At 40.7% G+C, this 17,892-nt stretch overlaps 1 protein-coding gene across 2 annotated transcripts in view; it reads left to right on the top strand.

Moving 5' to 3' along the window:
* The first annotated feature begins 540 nt into the window (after positions 1-540).
* The window catches only part of fibcd1b (fibrinogen C domain containing 1b), a 119,269-nt gene continuing 101,917 nt past the window's right edge, over positions 541-17,892 (top strand). Inside the window, exon 1 of one of the 2 annotated variants that reach the window (XM_026173348.2) lies at positions 541-1,378. In XM_026173348.2, coding sequence (XP_026029133.1) covers positions 1,307-1,378 — 72 coding nt within the window. In that variant the 5' untranslated portion in view covers positions 541-1,306. The remainder of the gene's footprint in view (positions 1,379-17,892) is intronic. The other variant, XM_026173349.2, reaches the window with a different exon arrangement.

The raw sequence follows: 17,892 nt of genomic DNA, 5'->3' as shown, positions 1-17,892 counted from the left end.
GTCTGACTTCTGTGAAATAAATGAGGTAGTAGCTTCAGTTTAATATTCTGATTCATCTCCCTCTTTTTTTATATACCTCACTGAGGTTCTTCTGCCTTTAACTCCCAAAGAGCCCCCCCCCCCCACACACACACACACACACACACTTCTAACGGCTGTCACACCAATTAGAAATCCTAGGTAATCTTACGTCTAGTCATTAAAATCCAGTCAGACACTGGGTGCAATAATGTTCAAAGGGTGCTGTGACAATCTCTGAAATATGAAGCAACCTTTATTAGATTTCCACAAGGAGGATTCCGTCAGCAATCTGTTCTCAGGATTGTGTTTAACCGCCTACAGTCTGTTGTCTCCACATTAGAAATATATATATATATATAATCTATGATCTGCTTCTGTTTGGGTTGCAGCGGGATAGGAGGGTTTGCGCTGAGGTGGAAGTGAAGCAGTAGGCGGTGAGGCGGTGGCACATCTATCGAGGGCAGGGCGGTACTGGGGTGGAACGTTGCCCTGGAGCGCGCCGCACGTACCGAAGGGACGCGCTGATTGACAGTCGGAGGCACGGAGCGCCCCGTGCGGAGCTCGCAAGCGGAGCACGCTAATCTCACCGCAACACGTCTTGTCAACGGCATTGTGTGAAATTCCCAGATAGATCAGCCTGGCGCAGAAAAGAAAAAGAGCAAGAGTATCCGTCCAGCGGCTCCGTTATTGGAGGGTTTCTGGAGAAGTGGAAAGGACGCGGCGGCTCTGCAACTCTCTCCCCATCTTCTCTCTACCTGTTCAGTGATAAGTGGAAACAGTCTTGGCCAACCTGGCGCCTCAAAGTGTCCGGATAACGGGAGTGGGTGGACGCAAAGGTCAGAATGCACCAAGCAATCTGAGCGAACAAAGATTTTTGTCGATTTCTTTTTGTGGACTAAAAGGACTGCGCTTGGTGCTTGATCAAGATAAATTTTTGGGGGGAGAGGTTGCTCTTTTTAAAAAAAAAATTGTTAAATGCAAAATAATCGCGTTTGTGAATCTGTTTTTAATTTCCAGGCGATTGTAATAGAAGAAAACTCTTTCTAATTGGAATATTGGATACAGAAGCAGGAAAGTCTGGAGGAATTTAGTCTAAGTTCCCTTGGTGCGTAATGTGTGCAAGTGCCACATAAGTACTTTTGCCTTGTCCGTTTTTCTACGTCCAGTACCCCCATTTTTCTTTCTCATGGAGTAGGCTGAATCGCAGGTAAAGACTTAAAAAGAGTGGGCTTATTCCCTGCCGCCCCGAAACACAGGCGGATTCGATGCGCCGATTCTTCGTGTGATGGTAAATGACCGATGGGGAATCATGAACAGCTCTTCTGAACTCGAAGATGGAACTCGGCATAAAAACCAGGTATGTTCCGCACATTCTCCACTCGATCTGTGGGCTTTTTTAAATTACTATTATTATTATTATTATTATTATTATTATTATTATTATTATTATTATTATGAGGAGTGGTGCATCTGCTTGCTGCAGTGTTACCACGCTGAATTTGGTGATGTGCCTCTCGGGCGAATCACTGCACTGTAGAGACAGAAGCTGCAGATGAGCTGTTATTCCCGACTCCCCGAGCTTTAGCACTTCTGTTCCTGTCATAATGTTTCAACCCACCCGCGGATCACACGGTCCCCACGGCTACTTTTTATTTATTTTTTTATTTTAATGTGTCACAGCGCGCGAACGTGTTAGTTAGCCCTACTTAGAAATACATTAATTAAGGGGAATAGGTGAAAATCACTGCAGGAGATAATTGCGCATCTCGGCTGCATCCTCACCACATATTGTCAGATTACTTCGGGCTGCAAGCTGCTCGCTTGTCTGAAAATCCCGTTTGTCTTGTTGAAAATGCCGAAACTTGGCGCACAGACATCCTCCCGACAGTCTTGAGTTCAGCCTGTCTCCCGCTCGGGTGAACTGGGACAGGGTCGGACGTGTATGGTGTTGCATGCACGAAAGGCTTACTTTGGGGAATAGTCAATGTGTTTTCACAAGGTCAGTAGAGGGTTATTGACAGCCAATGAGAGAGAGAAAGAGACAGAGAGAGGAGGCGAGAGAGAGAAAGGTCTCCTCGGGAACAAGGGATCGGATTTCGGGGCACTGATGCAGCTTGTGGCCTTTGCAAAACACACAGAAAGGAGAAAACACACGTTTTCCTTTCCTTGTTTCTAAAAATGTAGATGGCTTTTAATAAGAAATGTGAAAGTGCTGAAAAGTTCCTCAGAGAAATCTGAGACAGTAAGAGCAAATCTGACGTGAGCCTGCAGTTTGGCGACCTTTCCATTGCTGACGCACCTTTGATTTGTTTCAAAGGAAATCAGCTCACATAAATCGCACAATAGATTTTTTTTAAAATATACGACAACATTATTATCCCAGTGAGACTAATCAATAATATGTGTTTTTAGAATGTTTTTGTTTTGTTTTTTGTACTGTGAATTGCGAATGGTGCCATTCCAATTGTTAGAAAGACGCTCGACTTTGGCACATTTCTAATACTGCTTAGGTGTTGGATGTGTGGCTTGCTGCTCTCCTGTAGATTTCAGGGCTCAGTCAGAGTCACTTGCATGGTGGCACTGTGGGCCTGTGTTTGAGTCTTGCTGCATGAGTATGGACTGATACCGAGATGAGTTTAATGTGTTGTATGTTACAGCTGGCAGATCTTCATGTAACCTGCTTATAAGTGAAGTCGAGGCCAGCGTTTTATTGCCTACAAGCTCCCCTGTCTATTTTATAAGCACTTAAAGGTCACGTGAACACCAGATAGCCTGCCCTGGGTTTTAATGTGTTGAGTGTGTGTGTGTGTGTGTGTGTTCTGCAATGCTAGCCTCTCTGTGTCTGATCAGTAAACTAAACTGAGGTTGTGGGGGGGGGGGGGGGGGGGGGGGGGTTGTTGTTGATGAATGAATGAAAAGTGAAGAGTCATGTTTAGATTTAAAAAAGAAAAATCTGAATGACTCTAATATTGTGAAAAAGCCGAATGTTATCCATAACTTCAACACTGGGTGAGAGGAGATGTTGTGGGAAATAAGAATGCCTAATGCTCCAATCTGTCCCACTCCTCCCTACATCAATCTGTCTCTTTCTTCGGCACTTGTTATGTTACTATCACACACAGGCAGACATAGCCATTCTCTCTGCCACCCCCACCCCATCCCTCTTTTTCTGTCAGCCAGTCTCTCCCTGCAATCTTTAGCAGTAATACCAATCTTTTATCTCCAGTCTCGTGCTATTGACACAGTCATTTCAGACCCAGTGGGGAGGGATCAGGTAATAGAGATCTCTTGCGGTCTCTGTTTGTCTTGATATTACAAAACATCGCCTGGTATTTGTCTGGTAACTCTGCATATTTGAGTCGTTGCTGTAGGTGGGCTGTCATCTGTGCCCTTTTGTAACAGATGGGTGCCATTTAGAGTAAAGCGGAGATTCAAGTGCGACTTAAAAACCGGCTTTGAAATCTTCGCCAGATACAAAGCAACTGTGTGACTGTGGCCACATGGTTGGATGTGCTATTAACTTGGGAGAATTTCGAGCGAGCACAATAGCGGAGCATTCATATTAGGCTTTTTTGATGAAAAAAGTCAGAGCTGAGAAAAGTCAAGGCAAAAAAAACAACAGAAAAACAAAAACAAAATATGATAAGAGCAGGTTGCTTTGGAATGAATACACATCCCCAGAGTAAGAGCTTTTGGTCGCATGCAGTCCAAATGATGAAAGCCCAAAGGACTGGATGATGATTATAGGAAAACAGAACTTGTTTTCAGTCATTTACATAATATCAAAAAGGTATCCAAAGGACAAGGAAGTGAATTATCATGTGACTCCTGAAGCCAATGACCTGCTTAACTGTTAGGATTTAACCTCCATTTTCTCTCACGCTCCGATGAAAGCCGCTCGCCTGAATCGTTAACCTGTTTGCTTACATGGCTGGAATGAATTGATGAAATTGTGATTCATCAACTCTCTGTTTTAAGTTATGTATCAGTTTTACATTTTTGTAATTCAACACTGGAATAAGAAAGGTTTTGTTCTGTACAGAAACCCCATTGTCCTGTAGGTCTTCTTTTGAAAGGTTAGCTATTCTATTCAATTCAATTTTATTTATACAGAGCCAAATCACAGCAACAGTCACCTCAAGGTGCTTTATATTGTAAAGTAGACCCTAAAATAATACACACAAAGAAAGACCCAACAATCATATGCACCCCCATGAGCAAGCACGTTGGCAACAGTGGGAAGGAAAAACTCCCTTTCTATATCAGATTTATAGATTTGTATATTAGTTACTGTGATGTGATTCTTATAGCAGGTTAAGGGGCATTTTCTTTTTAAATTTCATAGTGTGATATAAGTGCATACACATGTGCTAACTCCTATGGTATATATAAATGTACTGCACATAGGATATGTCTGTATATTTCTCATCTTTACCACACATGATGCAGAAACACGCACACAGTACAGCTTTAAAGGGAGATAAGCCCAGTGGGGTTGCCCACTTGGGCTGGAGATAATCAATAACATTCTCTAAACTTTCCAAAGCATTGAGGAAAAAAAACTTTTTGTTTATGACTAGAAAACCATGGAATATATCTGACAGTTTGTCAGCTCTTACACCCTAAGCTTCACTTTAGAACCACAACCAACACAAACTGATCAAAGTCAAGAAATGGAATCAATGAGTCAGCAAAGCGTGTAACAATAGTTAGGAAGTCTATCTATCTCCAAAACATCATGAAGGAAAGCTATATGAAGGAGGATGATGTGCAACACATACATGCAAAGATATGTGCACACACACACTATGTTTATCACACACAAGTATCAAAAACAGACTCAGCAGCAACCCATATCACAAATTATGTCGACACCTCTGCTGGTATTTATCAAACTGCACTAACTCACTTAATTAGATGTTGTACCCACACGCAACTGTGGCACAAGAGTCAGGCTCTGTAGCACTTCATGCACACACTGATTTACCCCTACAGCAATAGTGGAAATTTTTTTATTTCTAAGTAACTGTGTGATTATTTTATTTCCGTCCTGTACGTTAAACTGAAGTGCCCCGAAGTGAGTGCAATCACTAAGTAATCTTACTCATGTACTAATGGAATATGTATCATATGTATTTTTTAAGCACCTTAACCTCAGTTTTTAATGGAAGGGAAACGTGCAATATCTTCTGGTCAATGGGAGGGGGTGTGCCAATCAACAGTAGTCTCATGCTTGACATTGCTCAGTAGCATTCAAACATAATGAAGAAGTTCCAAAGTGCCTTTAGATTTCTGGATAACAGCACAACACGATTGCAGAGTGGCTACTCCATGATAATAACGACAAGCAGCTGTTAAGAGGCAACTGATGGTAATCTTGATATCTGCAATCACAAAGCACGCTTCTTTGCAGCTCTGAATCGTTCAGGTCCCGATTTATAGCGTTCATGTGACGAGTTCAAAACAGTAATGTGCGTACAACTGAGAAGCCATTTACACTCGACAAACAAACACATGAAATTGCCATGATCACTGTACAAAAATGGTAATTATTCTTTTTTTCCATATAAAGAATGCGTGAAATGGCAGCAAAACCTTTCCCACATAGCGATCAATACAGAGAATTATTAATCTCCTCTTCTCTGTAGAGCCTTTTAAACCAAAAGCCATAATTAGTGAAAAAGAGTGAAAATATAGATGAGTGCAGCCTGTAAAAAGTCAGCTACTTCCCAAAGGATTTGGTAAAGACCAAAAACATGACTAAAAGAGAGTCGTGGCTGTACTTACATTCCCCGCTGCTAATTAATGATCAAATTAAAACTGCTGGCATGCCCACAGTTAGCATACTAGCTAGGATGATAGCTAGGATATGCAAAGATTTAACATTTATTAACTGTAACAGAAAGAATTTGCAGTTGTCATCATAGTTTAAACTTTTACTCGCTACGGCTTATTTGTGTTTAATAGGGCAGCATTTGCGATTGGAAAATTGCGGCCTTTCATATCGTGACTTTGATTAATTGTTCGGCCCTAATAACAACGCTACACTGGAAGCAGACACATGTGAAGTATATGTTCTATACAGCCATGCCATGATACTTTAATCATCAGCATAACAGTATGTTGAGGGCTGAAGATTGTAAATGCGTGCCGTCTCCGTGACAGATGTGGGCTTGCTGCTTCTGTGGGTACCCTTGTCGAAATAATGAACCTGCTGAGCTGGCCAGAGGTATAGGAGGCCATGTGGACTGGAGCAAAACAGAGCAGAGAGACTTCCCTGGATCACTGGGCCTGTGATTTCCCTGTGGGGGGTCTTGCTGTGGCAGGACTACAGCTCTAACAACCTCGGCCTTGGTCTCCCCTGCCTTGCTCTGGCTTGGCATCGAGGAAGCACCTGACACCAAAGGGCTTCGTGTATTTGTCACATCACCGATACGGATACAATAATAGCTACACATTCTGCTTTCAGTCAACTTCAGCGCATCAATTACAATGATAATGTGGAAGTTGCTTTCTCTGTCTTTACATGTGGGCGCTTTTGTCTGTACTGTAAACATCTCAAATTAGGCTGTGTTAAGAACTGTACAGTACATGAAAGTACTTATAGTTTGACATTTTCATGCGAGGGTCTATGCATGTTTCTCTTGTGTGATGACTTACTTTTATCAATCCTTTCAAACTTAGTTGGGGGAGGGGGACAGAATAGATATAGTAACTCTATTTATCAAGAAGAAAACAAAAACAGTCCCTCGGTGTCACTGATTTCACTTTGCTCTTCATAGCAACATCCCCTATAAACTGGCGCGTGTACTATAATGAATTTCAAAGCCTTAATTTTTTGCTGTTTCTCATCTTCCTGTGGGTACGTCTCTTCTCACACAAATGCTTTTCTAATTGCCTCTCTCTGTTTTTATTCTTTGTATCGGTGCAATATCAGCTTCCTTCCAGCTATAAACACATCCATGCGCTATAGATGCTTTCCATTGTTTTAGTATTGTTGAATTGTGGGTTCAAAGCCTAAGTGGTTCACAGGAGTGTAGGACTATTGTTAGAATGAAGGTATGAATGTGTGAGAGGACCCTGTGTGTTGGTGGATCAAAGAGGTAATGAGCCATTACTGTCAAGTTGTTATATAAGTGAAGAGTGCTTTCTCATAGAAAGTGATTGAGTGTCGTAATGGAGCGGCATGCAGTTTTGTTTAGGTTTCCGACACAGACAGAGCCCTTTTGTGTAGCATCCCAGCACACTCCATGGTTACAGCAATAGAAATGGTCACTGTTCAGCTGCAAAATACTGAAGGGTCATAATGAGCAATGAGGCCAGAGGTGGCCAAAATATTGGTTACCAAATTGCTATGGAAATAAAAAGCAGATGCATGTTGTTTTTTTTATATTTTTTTAATATTTCCAACTTTTTTAGTTACAAAATGGTTGTAAACAGATAGTCTTAATATGTTGAGTTTTTTTTTTTAATTGAATAAAAAAAAATATTTATGTATGTATTTCAATGTAGAATGTTGGTGGTTCAGTCCCTGAAGAACCAGAATCCAATCCAATCTGAACCCCGAGCTGATCCTGATGCGTTCATCGGACTCTGAATGTGTGTCCGAATACTGGATAGGAAGTACTTATGCAGATGAGACATATTGTATAAAGCCACTTAAGCGCTTAAGTACTCAAATGGCACTATATAAGAACCACTCCCATATTTGGAGTTTTCAAAATCCAATACATAGGCTGTATTTTTTCAAAATATTGGTTTATGTGTAGGGATGGGTATCGTTTAGGTTTTATCCGATACCGGTGCCAAACCGGTACTTTTCAAACGGTGCCGGTGCTTAAACGGTGCTCAAACCGGTGCTCAAACCGGTGCTTAAAGAATGGAGAACACAAAATTGGTCCAAAAACCTCTCATGTTCAGCTGTTTTTTTGTAAAAAGATAACAATGTTAGCCTTTTCTGCAGCTATAGGGGATTTATGGCATCACTCTGGGCTGGAAGCAGTGCTTAAACAATGGAAAAAACACAAACTTTGTCCAAAAACCTCTCATGTTTAGCTGTTTTCCACTTTTTCTTTGGTCATTTTAGCCTTTTTGGCCAGGGTGAAGGGAGTATCTGCCATCAAACAAGAAGACAGCCGCATGTAACTACGACGGTGTTTGCTAGTTCACCTTACATGCATTAATGTAATAACGTGGTTAGCCTACTCAACGTAAATTACACACAAACAACATTAAGCTACTCACGCAGAGAAGAACGGCTGCTGCTGCCATCATCATCCGTCATCATTTCTGCTACACTGGCAGGGCTAGGGGCCAGGACTCTCTTCGGGTTTTTGGGGGATGTTGCTAACTCCGGGTCCGATAACAGGCACCACACCCGCAGTAGATGTGCTCAGTGTGAGGTCTCGCAGCAAGCTATCAAATACGCGCATTTTTCAGCTTTTAAAAAAACGCTATGCGTCGCCAGGTGTTTCATCAGATTCGAGGTGTTACCTCTTTGCACAGTATCACAGTATCAGCTTAAAGCACTTGTTGCAGGCTGCTGAGTTTGCATATTTTGCTGTCAAGTACAGCCAGACTTTTGACCGCTTGGCCTTGGGCATTTTTAATCTGTAGCTCTGCTCTAAAAGAACGTACGTACCTGGACCCGCCTACTATCCTCAGAAACGTAAAATGATTGGCTAGAATCTAAAGTGTATCACAGCTCAGGAAAAAAAAAGCACCTAAATAAAGCACCAAAATGTGCGCTGCTTTTCGGTCTGGTTACTACCGTTTATGTCAGAACCGGTGCCATCATGGCACCGGACACCGGTACCCATCCCTAGTTATGTGTATTAAGTTCTTACAATAATGACATAAAGATCATCTTTTTTTGTTGTCATGACAAGTCGTATATCACTCATGTCTTATAGTCTGCTAGCATTAGCTTGTTGTTATTTTTGTGGTGTTGAAAACAGAGAAGTTGCAGAGCGCCTTCTGATGGATAACTGTGTAATTAATTTTCAATTTTCCACTGTTGTAAATGCCAGTACCAATATACTGACAAATAGATAATACACAAATACAACCCTATGGTTAAATTGTAATTTGGCTAGTTCATGGTAGGATTAAGATTATGAGTCTGTCTCATGATTGTGTTTAATGTTCTCATGTTTCCTACTCTTTTTATAAGTATTTCTGTCATCTTTTGTTCTAATACGACGTTTTTGTAAACAAACTGCTTGTTGGTAAAAAGTCCAGGAGGGGCATCTAGGCGATATTCAAAAAGGACATAAAACAGGTCACATCTGGAATGCCTGCACCATTTTTCAAACAAGACTACAGATCCACAATATTGGTGAGCTAGTGGATATTCAGAATAGAAATGTATGCTGGGATGCGTAGCTCTATGAAGATAGGCCTTTGCTCATCTGAAGGTTAAACATGGGAACTGCTTTCCTGTGTGCTTTTCACCCCTTATTTCTATATTTTTTCTCACTTTCTCAGTGTATATATTTCTTATTCACATGAATGTGCAGACTTTCAGATCTCTAGTGCTGCAAGCTGGCCAACGAGGCCTTCGGAGAAAAAAGAGCCATTATCCAGGAAGGACAGGAACACAAATGAAAACAGAATTTGATGAAGAAGAATGAAAACAAGACCTAGAGTAAAGAAACAAAAGAGTAACCCAAAGTGGAGTAAAAATGACACAGGAGGGTTGGAGCGAATGAATCATAGACAGTCCCAGATCAGTGTTGCGTAGACAGCGGGCTAGCTGGGGGCACATGTACCTTTGCAAGATGACGCAGATATATTCCAGCTGCTCAAAATCCCACGTACCATCAACAAAGGGTTGTTATCAGATATACCACACATTGCTTTTGGGGAGGGAACGCAGTCTTTTTCCACACAGTCAACTCTTGGATCAGTTACAAGGCTCATTGCAGATGCCCCAAAGCATCACCAAGGGCTCACTCGCATTCAGGAAAACAGCTGTAATAGGGAATAACTGTACCTAATTGATTCATGGTTCTGGTGATTATGTTGATTTTGTGCACTACATACGCTTTGGGTCAAGTGTGTATGCCCGAAGGTGCACGTGACTCAGTGTACTTGCATGTCCTTAAATGTGTGTGGGCAAACACAACGTGTGTACATGATGATGATGATGGTGGTGGCCTGTTGTATGTTTTTGAACAGTTGTGAGAAAAAGTAAATGCGAGCATTAAGAAAGAGGCCAAGGTTACTCTCTACCAGCCAGAGCACGTATTGACAGACCTGTCAACAAGCTGACCTGATGGGTAGGGTTTTACAGTAGAAGAGCTAAGAGTCCAGGAAAAGACTTGGGGGGAGAGGAAAGCAGGCAGGGAAGGACATGAAAAGTACATCTGTTGGACCTTTGCTGGTCCTGCAGCATATGTTGCAAAAAAAGTCATGAAGATTAAAAAAGGAACACTTTAAAGGAAAGAAAATGTTTTATTTTATTCCAAGAGACTATAATATCACTAATATGCAGCTGATCATTCACCTCCCTGCTAATTCAGCATTAAAAATGCATTGGAAATCACCTGTGAGAGGCAGCAGAGCGAGGCAGATGAGAGGTGTGTGGAGATGGGAGGAAAAGAGTGGGCTAGATGTGAAACGAGCGGTGGGGTGAGGGATGAGAGCGATGCAGCGTGTGCATGTATTACAGAGTTCAGTCATCGCAGAGGACAACTAGCCGGGCTCGTTTCCCTGACAGATTGGACCCTATCTTTATATCTGCAGTGAGAAATGTCCAATTTCCTCCTGGCGATTTCAATGTAAGAGTTAAAGAGCTCTGTTCATGTCACGCTAGCGTCTTGATAAAATAGAGATGTGAGATTAGGATCCTTCTTTTAAGCGAACATACATCGCTCCACAACACCACATAATGGGCTTTTTTTTGTCTTGATGCTCCCTCATCATTAATCAACTATTAAATATCATCACACATGGAAGCACACAAAACAAGTCACCTACGCATTTTTCCTTTCTGATGCATCAAACTAAAAATGAAGCCTGAACAGTGAATTAATTGAGCGAATTCATTTGAAAATCTAGTAAATAATTTATGATATACAGGGAAGTTTAATCAAGAAATCCATCTGCTGGCCACTGGACCTGGAGCAGAAAAAGCATAGGAGAGCAGGGGGTAAGAGGATGATAATGCAGTCTTAACATAAACTAAGCTGAATATGGAGAATGCCTCGGAGCAAGCCACAGCTGATTTTTAAAATAGTAATGCTAAAGAGTGTCATCTGTTCCTGTGCTTGTGTACTGGGGGCCTCTTTTTACTGCCAGAGCACACGTGATCGAGATACTTTGCTCTCTCTCGTGCAGCCATCTCTCCAAAATCACATTATTGGTTCTTCTCTGAGCCAAGTAAAGGCAATTCCACAGCAAACCAGCTTCATATATTTACCTGCTGATGACTTGCTTAAGCTAACGGAGGAAACATAATAGCGTCATTATGGGCCATGCGCCATCAGATGTCTCAAGGTTAATAGCAGCATTAATTGACAACAAGGATGGAGGCTAAGAAAACCTTGTTCTAATTAGGTAGTATTCTTGACTTATGAATTGGCTTGGAAATGTAATTCCTTATCCATTCAGTTAAATGTGTCAGAAAAAACACACTCAGTGGATGGTTAATAGCCACCGACTTTTTTTTTTTTTTTTAGTTTCAAGGACCGGCTTTTACAAGATAATAAGAAATGAGAATTAATTAGATCCTGCACCAAACCAAGCCCAATCCCTTCCTTTAAAATGTACATCACATTTTCTGCAAGGATGGCACTGACCGCAAGCAGTAAAGCATCTTTGGTATCAGTCATTAATAGTAGAAGAGTTCCCGCTAACTATATTTTAAGTCAGTTATGTTTTACGTTTGTGATTAGTAGGATATGAAGAAAACACCAAGAGAGAGGTTAGGTGAGTGATATGAGTATCCCAAAAGGTATTGGAAGTGAGAACAGTTTTAGGAGAGGAATAAAAAATAAATAAATAAAATAGATTTGATCCATGAAATCTATCCAGGACTAATCAGACACAGAGGGAGGCAGGGGGGTATGCAGAAATGTATTTATTGCAGCTATCCAATTAAACAGTTATGACAAACTCATGGCTAATGTATTAACAGACTTATCCACTAACATCCATTATTTATTCATCATCAAAAATTCAATCTGGCAGACTGTGTGCCATTATTCAGATGTGCTGGGGGAAAGTGGCACATTTGAATAAATGAGGATTGTAGGCCTCACTCCCATGGCTTGTTGTTATTCCAAAACCCTCCTTTTAAGTGATTCAAACATTAAATCTGTCAAAAAAAATGTAGGAGAATGATTGTTGTTGCGTTTTGTTTTTTTTAAAAATCCCTCCCTAGCCCACATAGCTGGATTTACTATATCTTTGGGAAGAAACATATTATTGTTCTCAGCCCATTTAAAAAAAATCACACAGACACAGAGCTGCTGAAATGGGCTTTGTCATACATCATCTACCTTGCATTTTTTTAATCACCAAAAAGAAAACCATTATGCTTTATGTCAACTTACATCTCATTTCAGAGCAGTTTTTGAGCCCCTCGTATGGCTTCACTAGACAAGAGCATAATTATTATATGTGGTTTGTCTTGTCTCCTTTGGTGAAATTCTGCACGTCTCTGCAATACTATATCCTGAATGTGATTGGATATGGAAATGTTGAGTACTGCAGACCACTCGTTCTGCTGATGCTGTGGAATTTGGCATCAACAGAACGACATATTCCTCAGAGAAACAAACACTCACTCATGCAGACACCTACTGTGCATGAAACCGGACACACAGACTCTTTAGTAATGCAAAACATTACAGGAAAACCAGCTACAGTAAAATGTACACATCTAAAGCTCGGTAGCTAAAGCTTTAGATGGACACAAATATCCAGGAAACAGCAGATAATAGGCATAGCATTCTACAGTATTCCTAATACTCAATATCACATGCAATACATTTTGACATGGAGTCTGTAGTCCGTAATAAGCTTGTAATGTTAATGCTTAGCATGGACCAGCAAGTTCATCTTGGACTGACTCACTTTGGTTGATCTGGCTTCACTGAGCCTAGCATTAGGTGCTCTGAATAACTAACATCACAGAGCAGGCTGTGTTAGATTTAGATTTACCTATTCAGCAAAAACCATTTTCATGTGAAAGAGGTAGAAGTACATAATTGCAAACTTCATTATGATAATTATGAACAAAGCACCGGGAAAATGGTGTTATAGTTACACACAAATTATGATTTGACATTTAAAATCTGATCTGCAAATATTTCCGATGGTCTTCCTGTCAGTCCTGTGGGAATGATGACTGTAATTTAATCAGTAGTGAGCTGCTGGTCTGATCCTCTGAAGTTAACCCGGTCGAGAATAGCGCTGGGATGACCTTGGTGATCCAACCTGGTTAAAGTGAGACATCTGTGTGGCAAAGGTAAACACGAGTTAAGCTGATAGTTTGCTGATAATCTTCTCTGTGTGTAAAGTTTACCATGTTACCTTTACCTTTACCTTGGTAACACAGTAGTAAAGGAAAGTACCACTTTTATGAGCTTCCATGAGCAAATATCTGCAGACTGACTCTGCACATATTTGCTCATAACCTTGGTCATATGGGATGAACTGTTGAGATCTCACCATAAATGTTACAGTTTGTCTTTGAGAAACCATGACTTCATAAAAATTAATTCAACTCTATGATGCATAAAAACAACCAGCTGGGCAGAGGTTTTGTATTTTCTTGTTGTGTGAAAGGCAAGCAGTGTCCTTTACTGGCATTTTGTCTGACTTGGCTCTCACAGTGTGTATTGGCGTAGACTTGATAGCCACCTGTAGAATAATTGCAATCTAATACAACATCCATACAGGAAATAGTATAAATAGTTTTCAGGCTTTTAATGTTAGTGTTTTGTTTAAATTGTGCCAGAGGGGATTTTATTATTCTCTGCTGAAACTGATGTCTTAGTTTTGTTATTCTGCTGGAGTGCTTGTTATTTTATCCAAGGACTTAGAAGATGTATGGCCCAAACACTGCAGCATTCAGTCCCTGACTATCAAACAGTTCAAAACAGAATCTTAAGACTATCTTTGCATTCTCTCTGAGCATTATCTGCCCTCTATATCCCCCTATCCTTGTGTTTTTAGTATTATTTAATTTCATTCATCTATTTTTGTGTCTCATGGATGGCATGTAAAAGCACAATTTAAAATCTATACACTTGTAAAAGTTTCTTTTTACTTTCATCTTGACCTTGCTTTAGTAATCTTAAATTGACATTTTCCAGACAAGCTGTCAGATTATCAGGTACAAGTGCTTCCAGTCTAGGTTTGTGTGATATTGTAAAAGCCTTTAGAAAGTCTGTCAGCACAGCAGTGTCTCAGCCATTTGTCTGCCACCTTTATTTAAAGTTTCCTTACAGAATCACTAATGAATTAAGTTTACACGCGACGGAACTGGACTGGATCTGTGACAGCCCTCTGTCTTGGTCAGGGCATGATGTGTTACGGCTGTTTGTTCATTTGTGTTGTCTGGTAGGCAGAGTTAATCAGTACAACAGGAAACACCTGGCCAGTCTTCCCAGAGCATTTAAGAGCTTGGTGTCTCAGCTTTTGCTCCATCTCTCCATTCACCCAACACCATATTATTTGTTTTGTGGGCTTTGGCCTGGTTGTTTAAGGTTATCACAACATCCAAAGCCATATATATTTAACATTCAATCACCCATCCAACTAGTGTTACGATGAAAACGCTGATTAGCACACCTCATGAAGCACGATGTTTGTCTACTTTATTTGGTTAATAAAAAGGTAAATTTTGGTTTAAGTCATTTCTCTCCTATTATTTGTCATGGCACTTGACTAACTGTGACAAATTTGGGGGCTCGTCCAGGATTTGAACCTGGGACCTCTGAACTGGTGGCATCATGTTATTGGTTGGGCGGCTTTTGGCCTGGTTGCTTTAGGTTTTACACTAAACAACACATACCTAACATTCATCCGCCAACATTTTTGGAGAGGCTCCAGGTTCAAATCCCAGATGAGCCCCCAAATTTGTCACAGTACAACTAAAGGGCCATGACAAATAATGGAAAAGACACTACTTGCACCAGAATTTAACAATGTATTAACCACATTTAATAGAAAACTATAGTACTCCATGAGGTGTGCTGATGTGTTTTATCAGTTGATAAAATGAAATGAAAGCCAAAGCAAACAAATACCATGGAGTTGGGTGAATGGAGAGAAGGAGCAGGAGCTGAGACACCCAGCTCTTAAATGCTCCAGGGAAGCCGGCTAAACTTTTCTGTCACATATCTAACAGAAAAGTTTGAAGTCTGGTGTTTTTATAAAAGATGTAGGGTTTGGAGAAAAAGCAGCGAAAAGTAAAGAATAAAACTGAGAGTCTATTTCTTTTTTTGACAACCCTTAATTTGCGACTAGACTGTAGCATAATTGTCATATAATCACAGACAAGTCTTGAAAATTGTTCTTTAGCTAACAGTGTCTTTCTTTAATTCCCACCATACTTTGAACTTATTTTCTCTCTCGCACAGCCTCTCTCACTTGGGGAATGAAATCTGGCAGCCCCCTCACAGGCTCCTATAATGTGCTAACATAAGAAATCAATCAGACTCACACTATTTCTACAGCCACTCAGCTCACATTGATTTATTGCATGTGTTGAAGATGCAGAGAGAAACTCTTTAGCACTATGGGGCAGGGTGGTCAAGAGGAATGGATGTAGGAGAGGAGGATGAAGGAATGACAAGTTTAGGAGAAGAGATGGTGGGGGGATTTGGGGTCACTAACCTTTGTTCTGACAGACTGACTTTTAACTCCAGGGTTAAGGTACTGCCTTCATCAGCTGAAGAGAAAGTGATGATTGTGTATTTTCTATTTTAGGTGGCTGTGGTGTTATTGCTGTGGGGATTTCTGTTACGTGGGGTATAACAGTTGCTGTCAGCTTGTAGTGAGACGTGTCAGGGGTCACAAAGCTGCAGTGGCTTAGATATCTTCCATATATTATCAATAAATGAACCTGAGAAACTTATAGAACGATGTTCCTGACTTCCCTGTCTAATGGAAGAATTCTGCCCTAATAGCATTTGTTTCTAATCCACTTAACAATTTAACTCGATTCAAGTCTTGGCATCAAGTGTGTGCCATTGATGCATGAGCATCACTGGGAAAATGTGATAAAAAATGACTCCTATCTTTGAAACAAAATTATTACTGTAATAAAATCATAATCTTTACCTAATATACTTTGCAATGGCTTTTTGACTGTTGTCACTGATCTGAGGAAAATTCAGTTTTGACATTTTTAAGCTCAAAACAAATTATTTTGCCATTACTAAAAAAATTATGACTCATGCAGGTGAAGGGGAGGGAATACCTCACCAGTAAGTTATATACACCTCCCGAGTGGAAGGCTTGTTTATCTGTTTTGTGAAAGATGACTGTCTTAGGGAGAGACAGAGTAAGTAAGAGCTTAACAGCAGCTTGGTATATTTATATCATGAGCATACACTTAGAGACACCAAAGGGAGTTGATGGAGATGACGAGTGAAGTGGATTACTGAGATAGGATGGCACTATGGGGAGAATGAAATCGTATGTTTATATTAGGCTTTCATGAAACACATAAGCAGGAAAACACACGTCATTTGTGGCCATATGCAGCTCCGCTGAGTGGCTGTAGGCGTCTCTCTGCTGGGGCTGCGAGGCCGATGGAAGGGGTTAAAGAGAAGATTAAAGTGATAATGTACATCTCTAATCCGCAGCACATTAGGAGGGCAAAGAGGCAAAAACTGCCTCTGACCACGGAGCCTAACATAAAGAGCATGCATCAGTCGCCATCAGGGTCAGTTGTCACCATGGTAACAGATTATTCTGAATAATTGTGTGCCATATGCGCCTTGTCACAATTAGAAGTTGGCTGTGAGCCGGGCCATGGGTCAAATGGTGATCAGGGTATTGGGGGTGGTGGCAAACACATCCCTCTACAGTGTTTATTAAAATAAAGTTCAGCTTGCTGTTCACATCTGTCACAAGCCTCACAACCCACTCTCTGCTTCAGAGCAGATTTTCTTAGAGCTACAAGCTACAACACTTTGTTGCTGTGGCTTACTCGAAATGTCACTGCGTGCTGTATGTATTGAGCTTTCAATAGTTTTTTCCCCCCTTTTATAATAGATCTTCCAAAATGAAAATCTGGAAATGAATAAAAATGGATTTATGATTTCAGTGAGACTACTAAGCTTCTCGAATCAACGTTTTAGCAGAGTAGCGAGGAAAGGAAATGACTGTGTGAAGACAGTGCTCAAATGTAAGCTGACAGAGGCTCAAGTAAAAAAAAACAAAATTGTGTGGTGTGTTCTCCCTCCATTAGGAGTCCAGACATTTTAACTCATCACTGCAGTTTTCCCACCGGGCTTATACAGAGAATGCCTCTGTTCCCATAAGCCATGTTCACACTAGTGCAGTGGGAAAAGCAGCAACAAGGTGCAAAGTGGTTTATCCATTATAGTGAATCATTTATTTTGACACTTCAGCCCATGTGTGAAAAGTCATTTAGAGTGAGATACTGTGCTTCCCTGTAAAGCATAAATCCCCAAATCACAATTAATTAAAATAGAAAAGCTGGTCATCCAAATACCATGAAGTAATGCAGCTGAGTTCCTTCTTGGTAACTTAGAGCATCTTACGTTTGGCTCATTTTCCTAGCCAACATGTGCCATCTGAAACTTAACTTTCTCAAGTGACCCGTGACGATCTCTATTCACATCGAGTTTCTACATCTGATTGTGAATTTGGCACTAAACAGGAATC

This window comes from Astatotilapia calliptera, chromosome 7 (assembly GCF_964374335.1).
Source record: "Astatotilapia calliptera chromosome 7, fAstCal68.1, whole genome shotgun sequence".
NCBI lineage: Eukaryota > Metazoa > Chordata > Actinopteri > Cichliformes > Cichlidae > Astatotilapia > Astatotilapia calliptera.
Note: the sequence above shows the minus strand (reverse complement) of the source record. Positions and strands in the feature narration are given on the sequence as shown.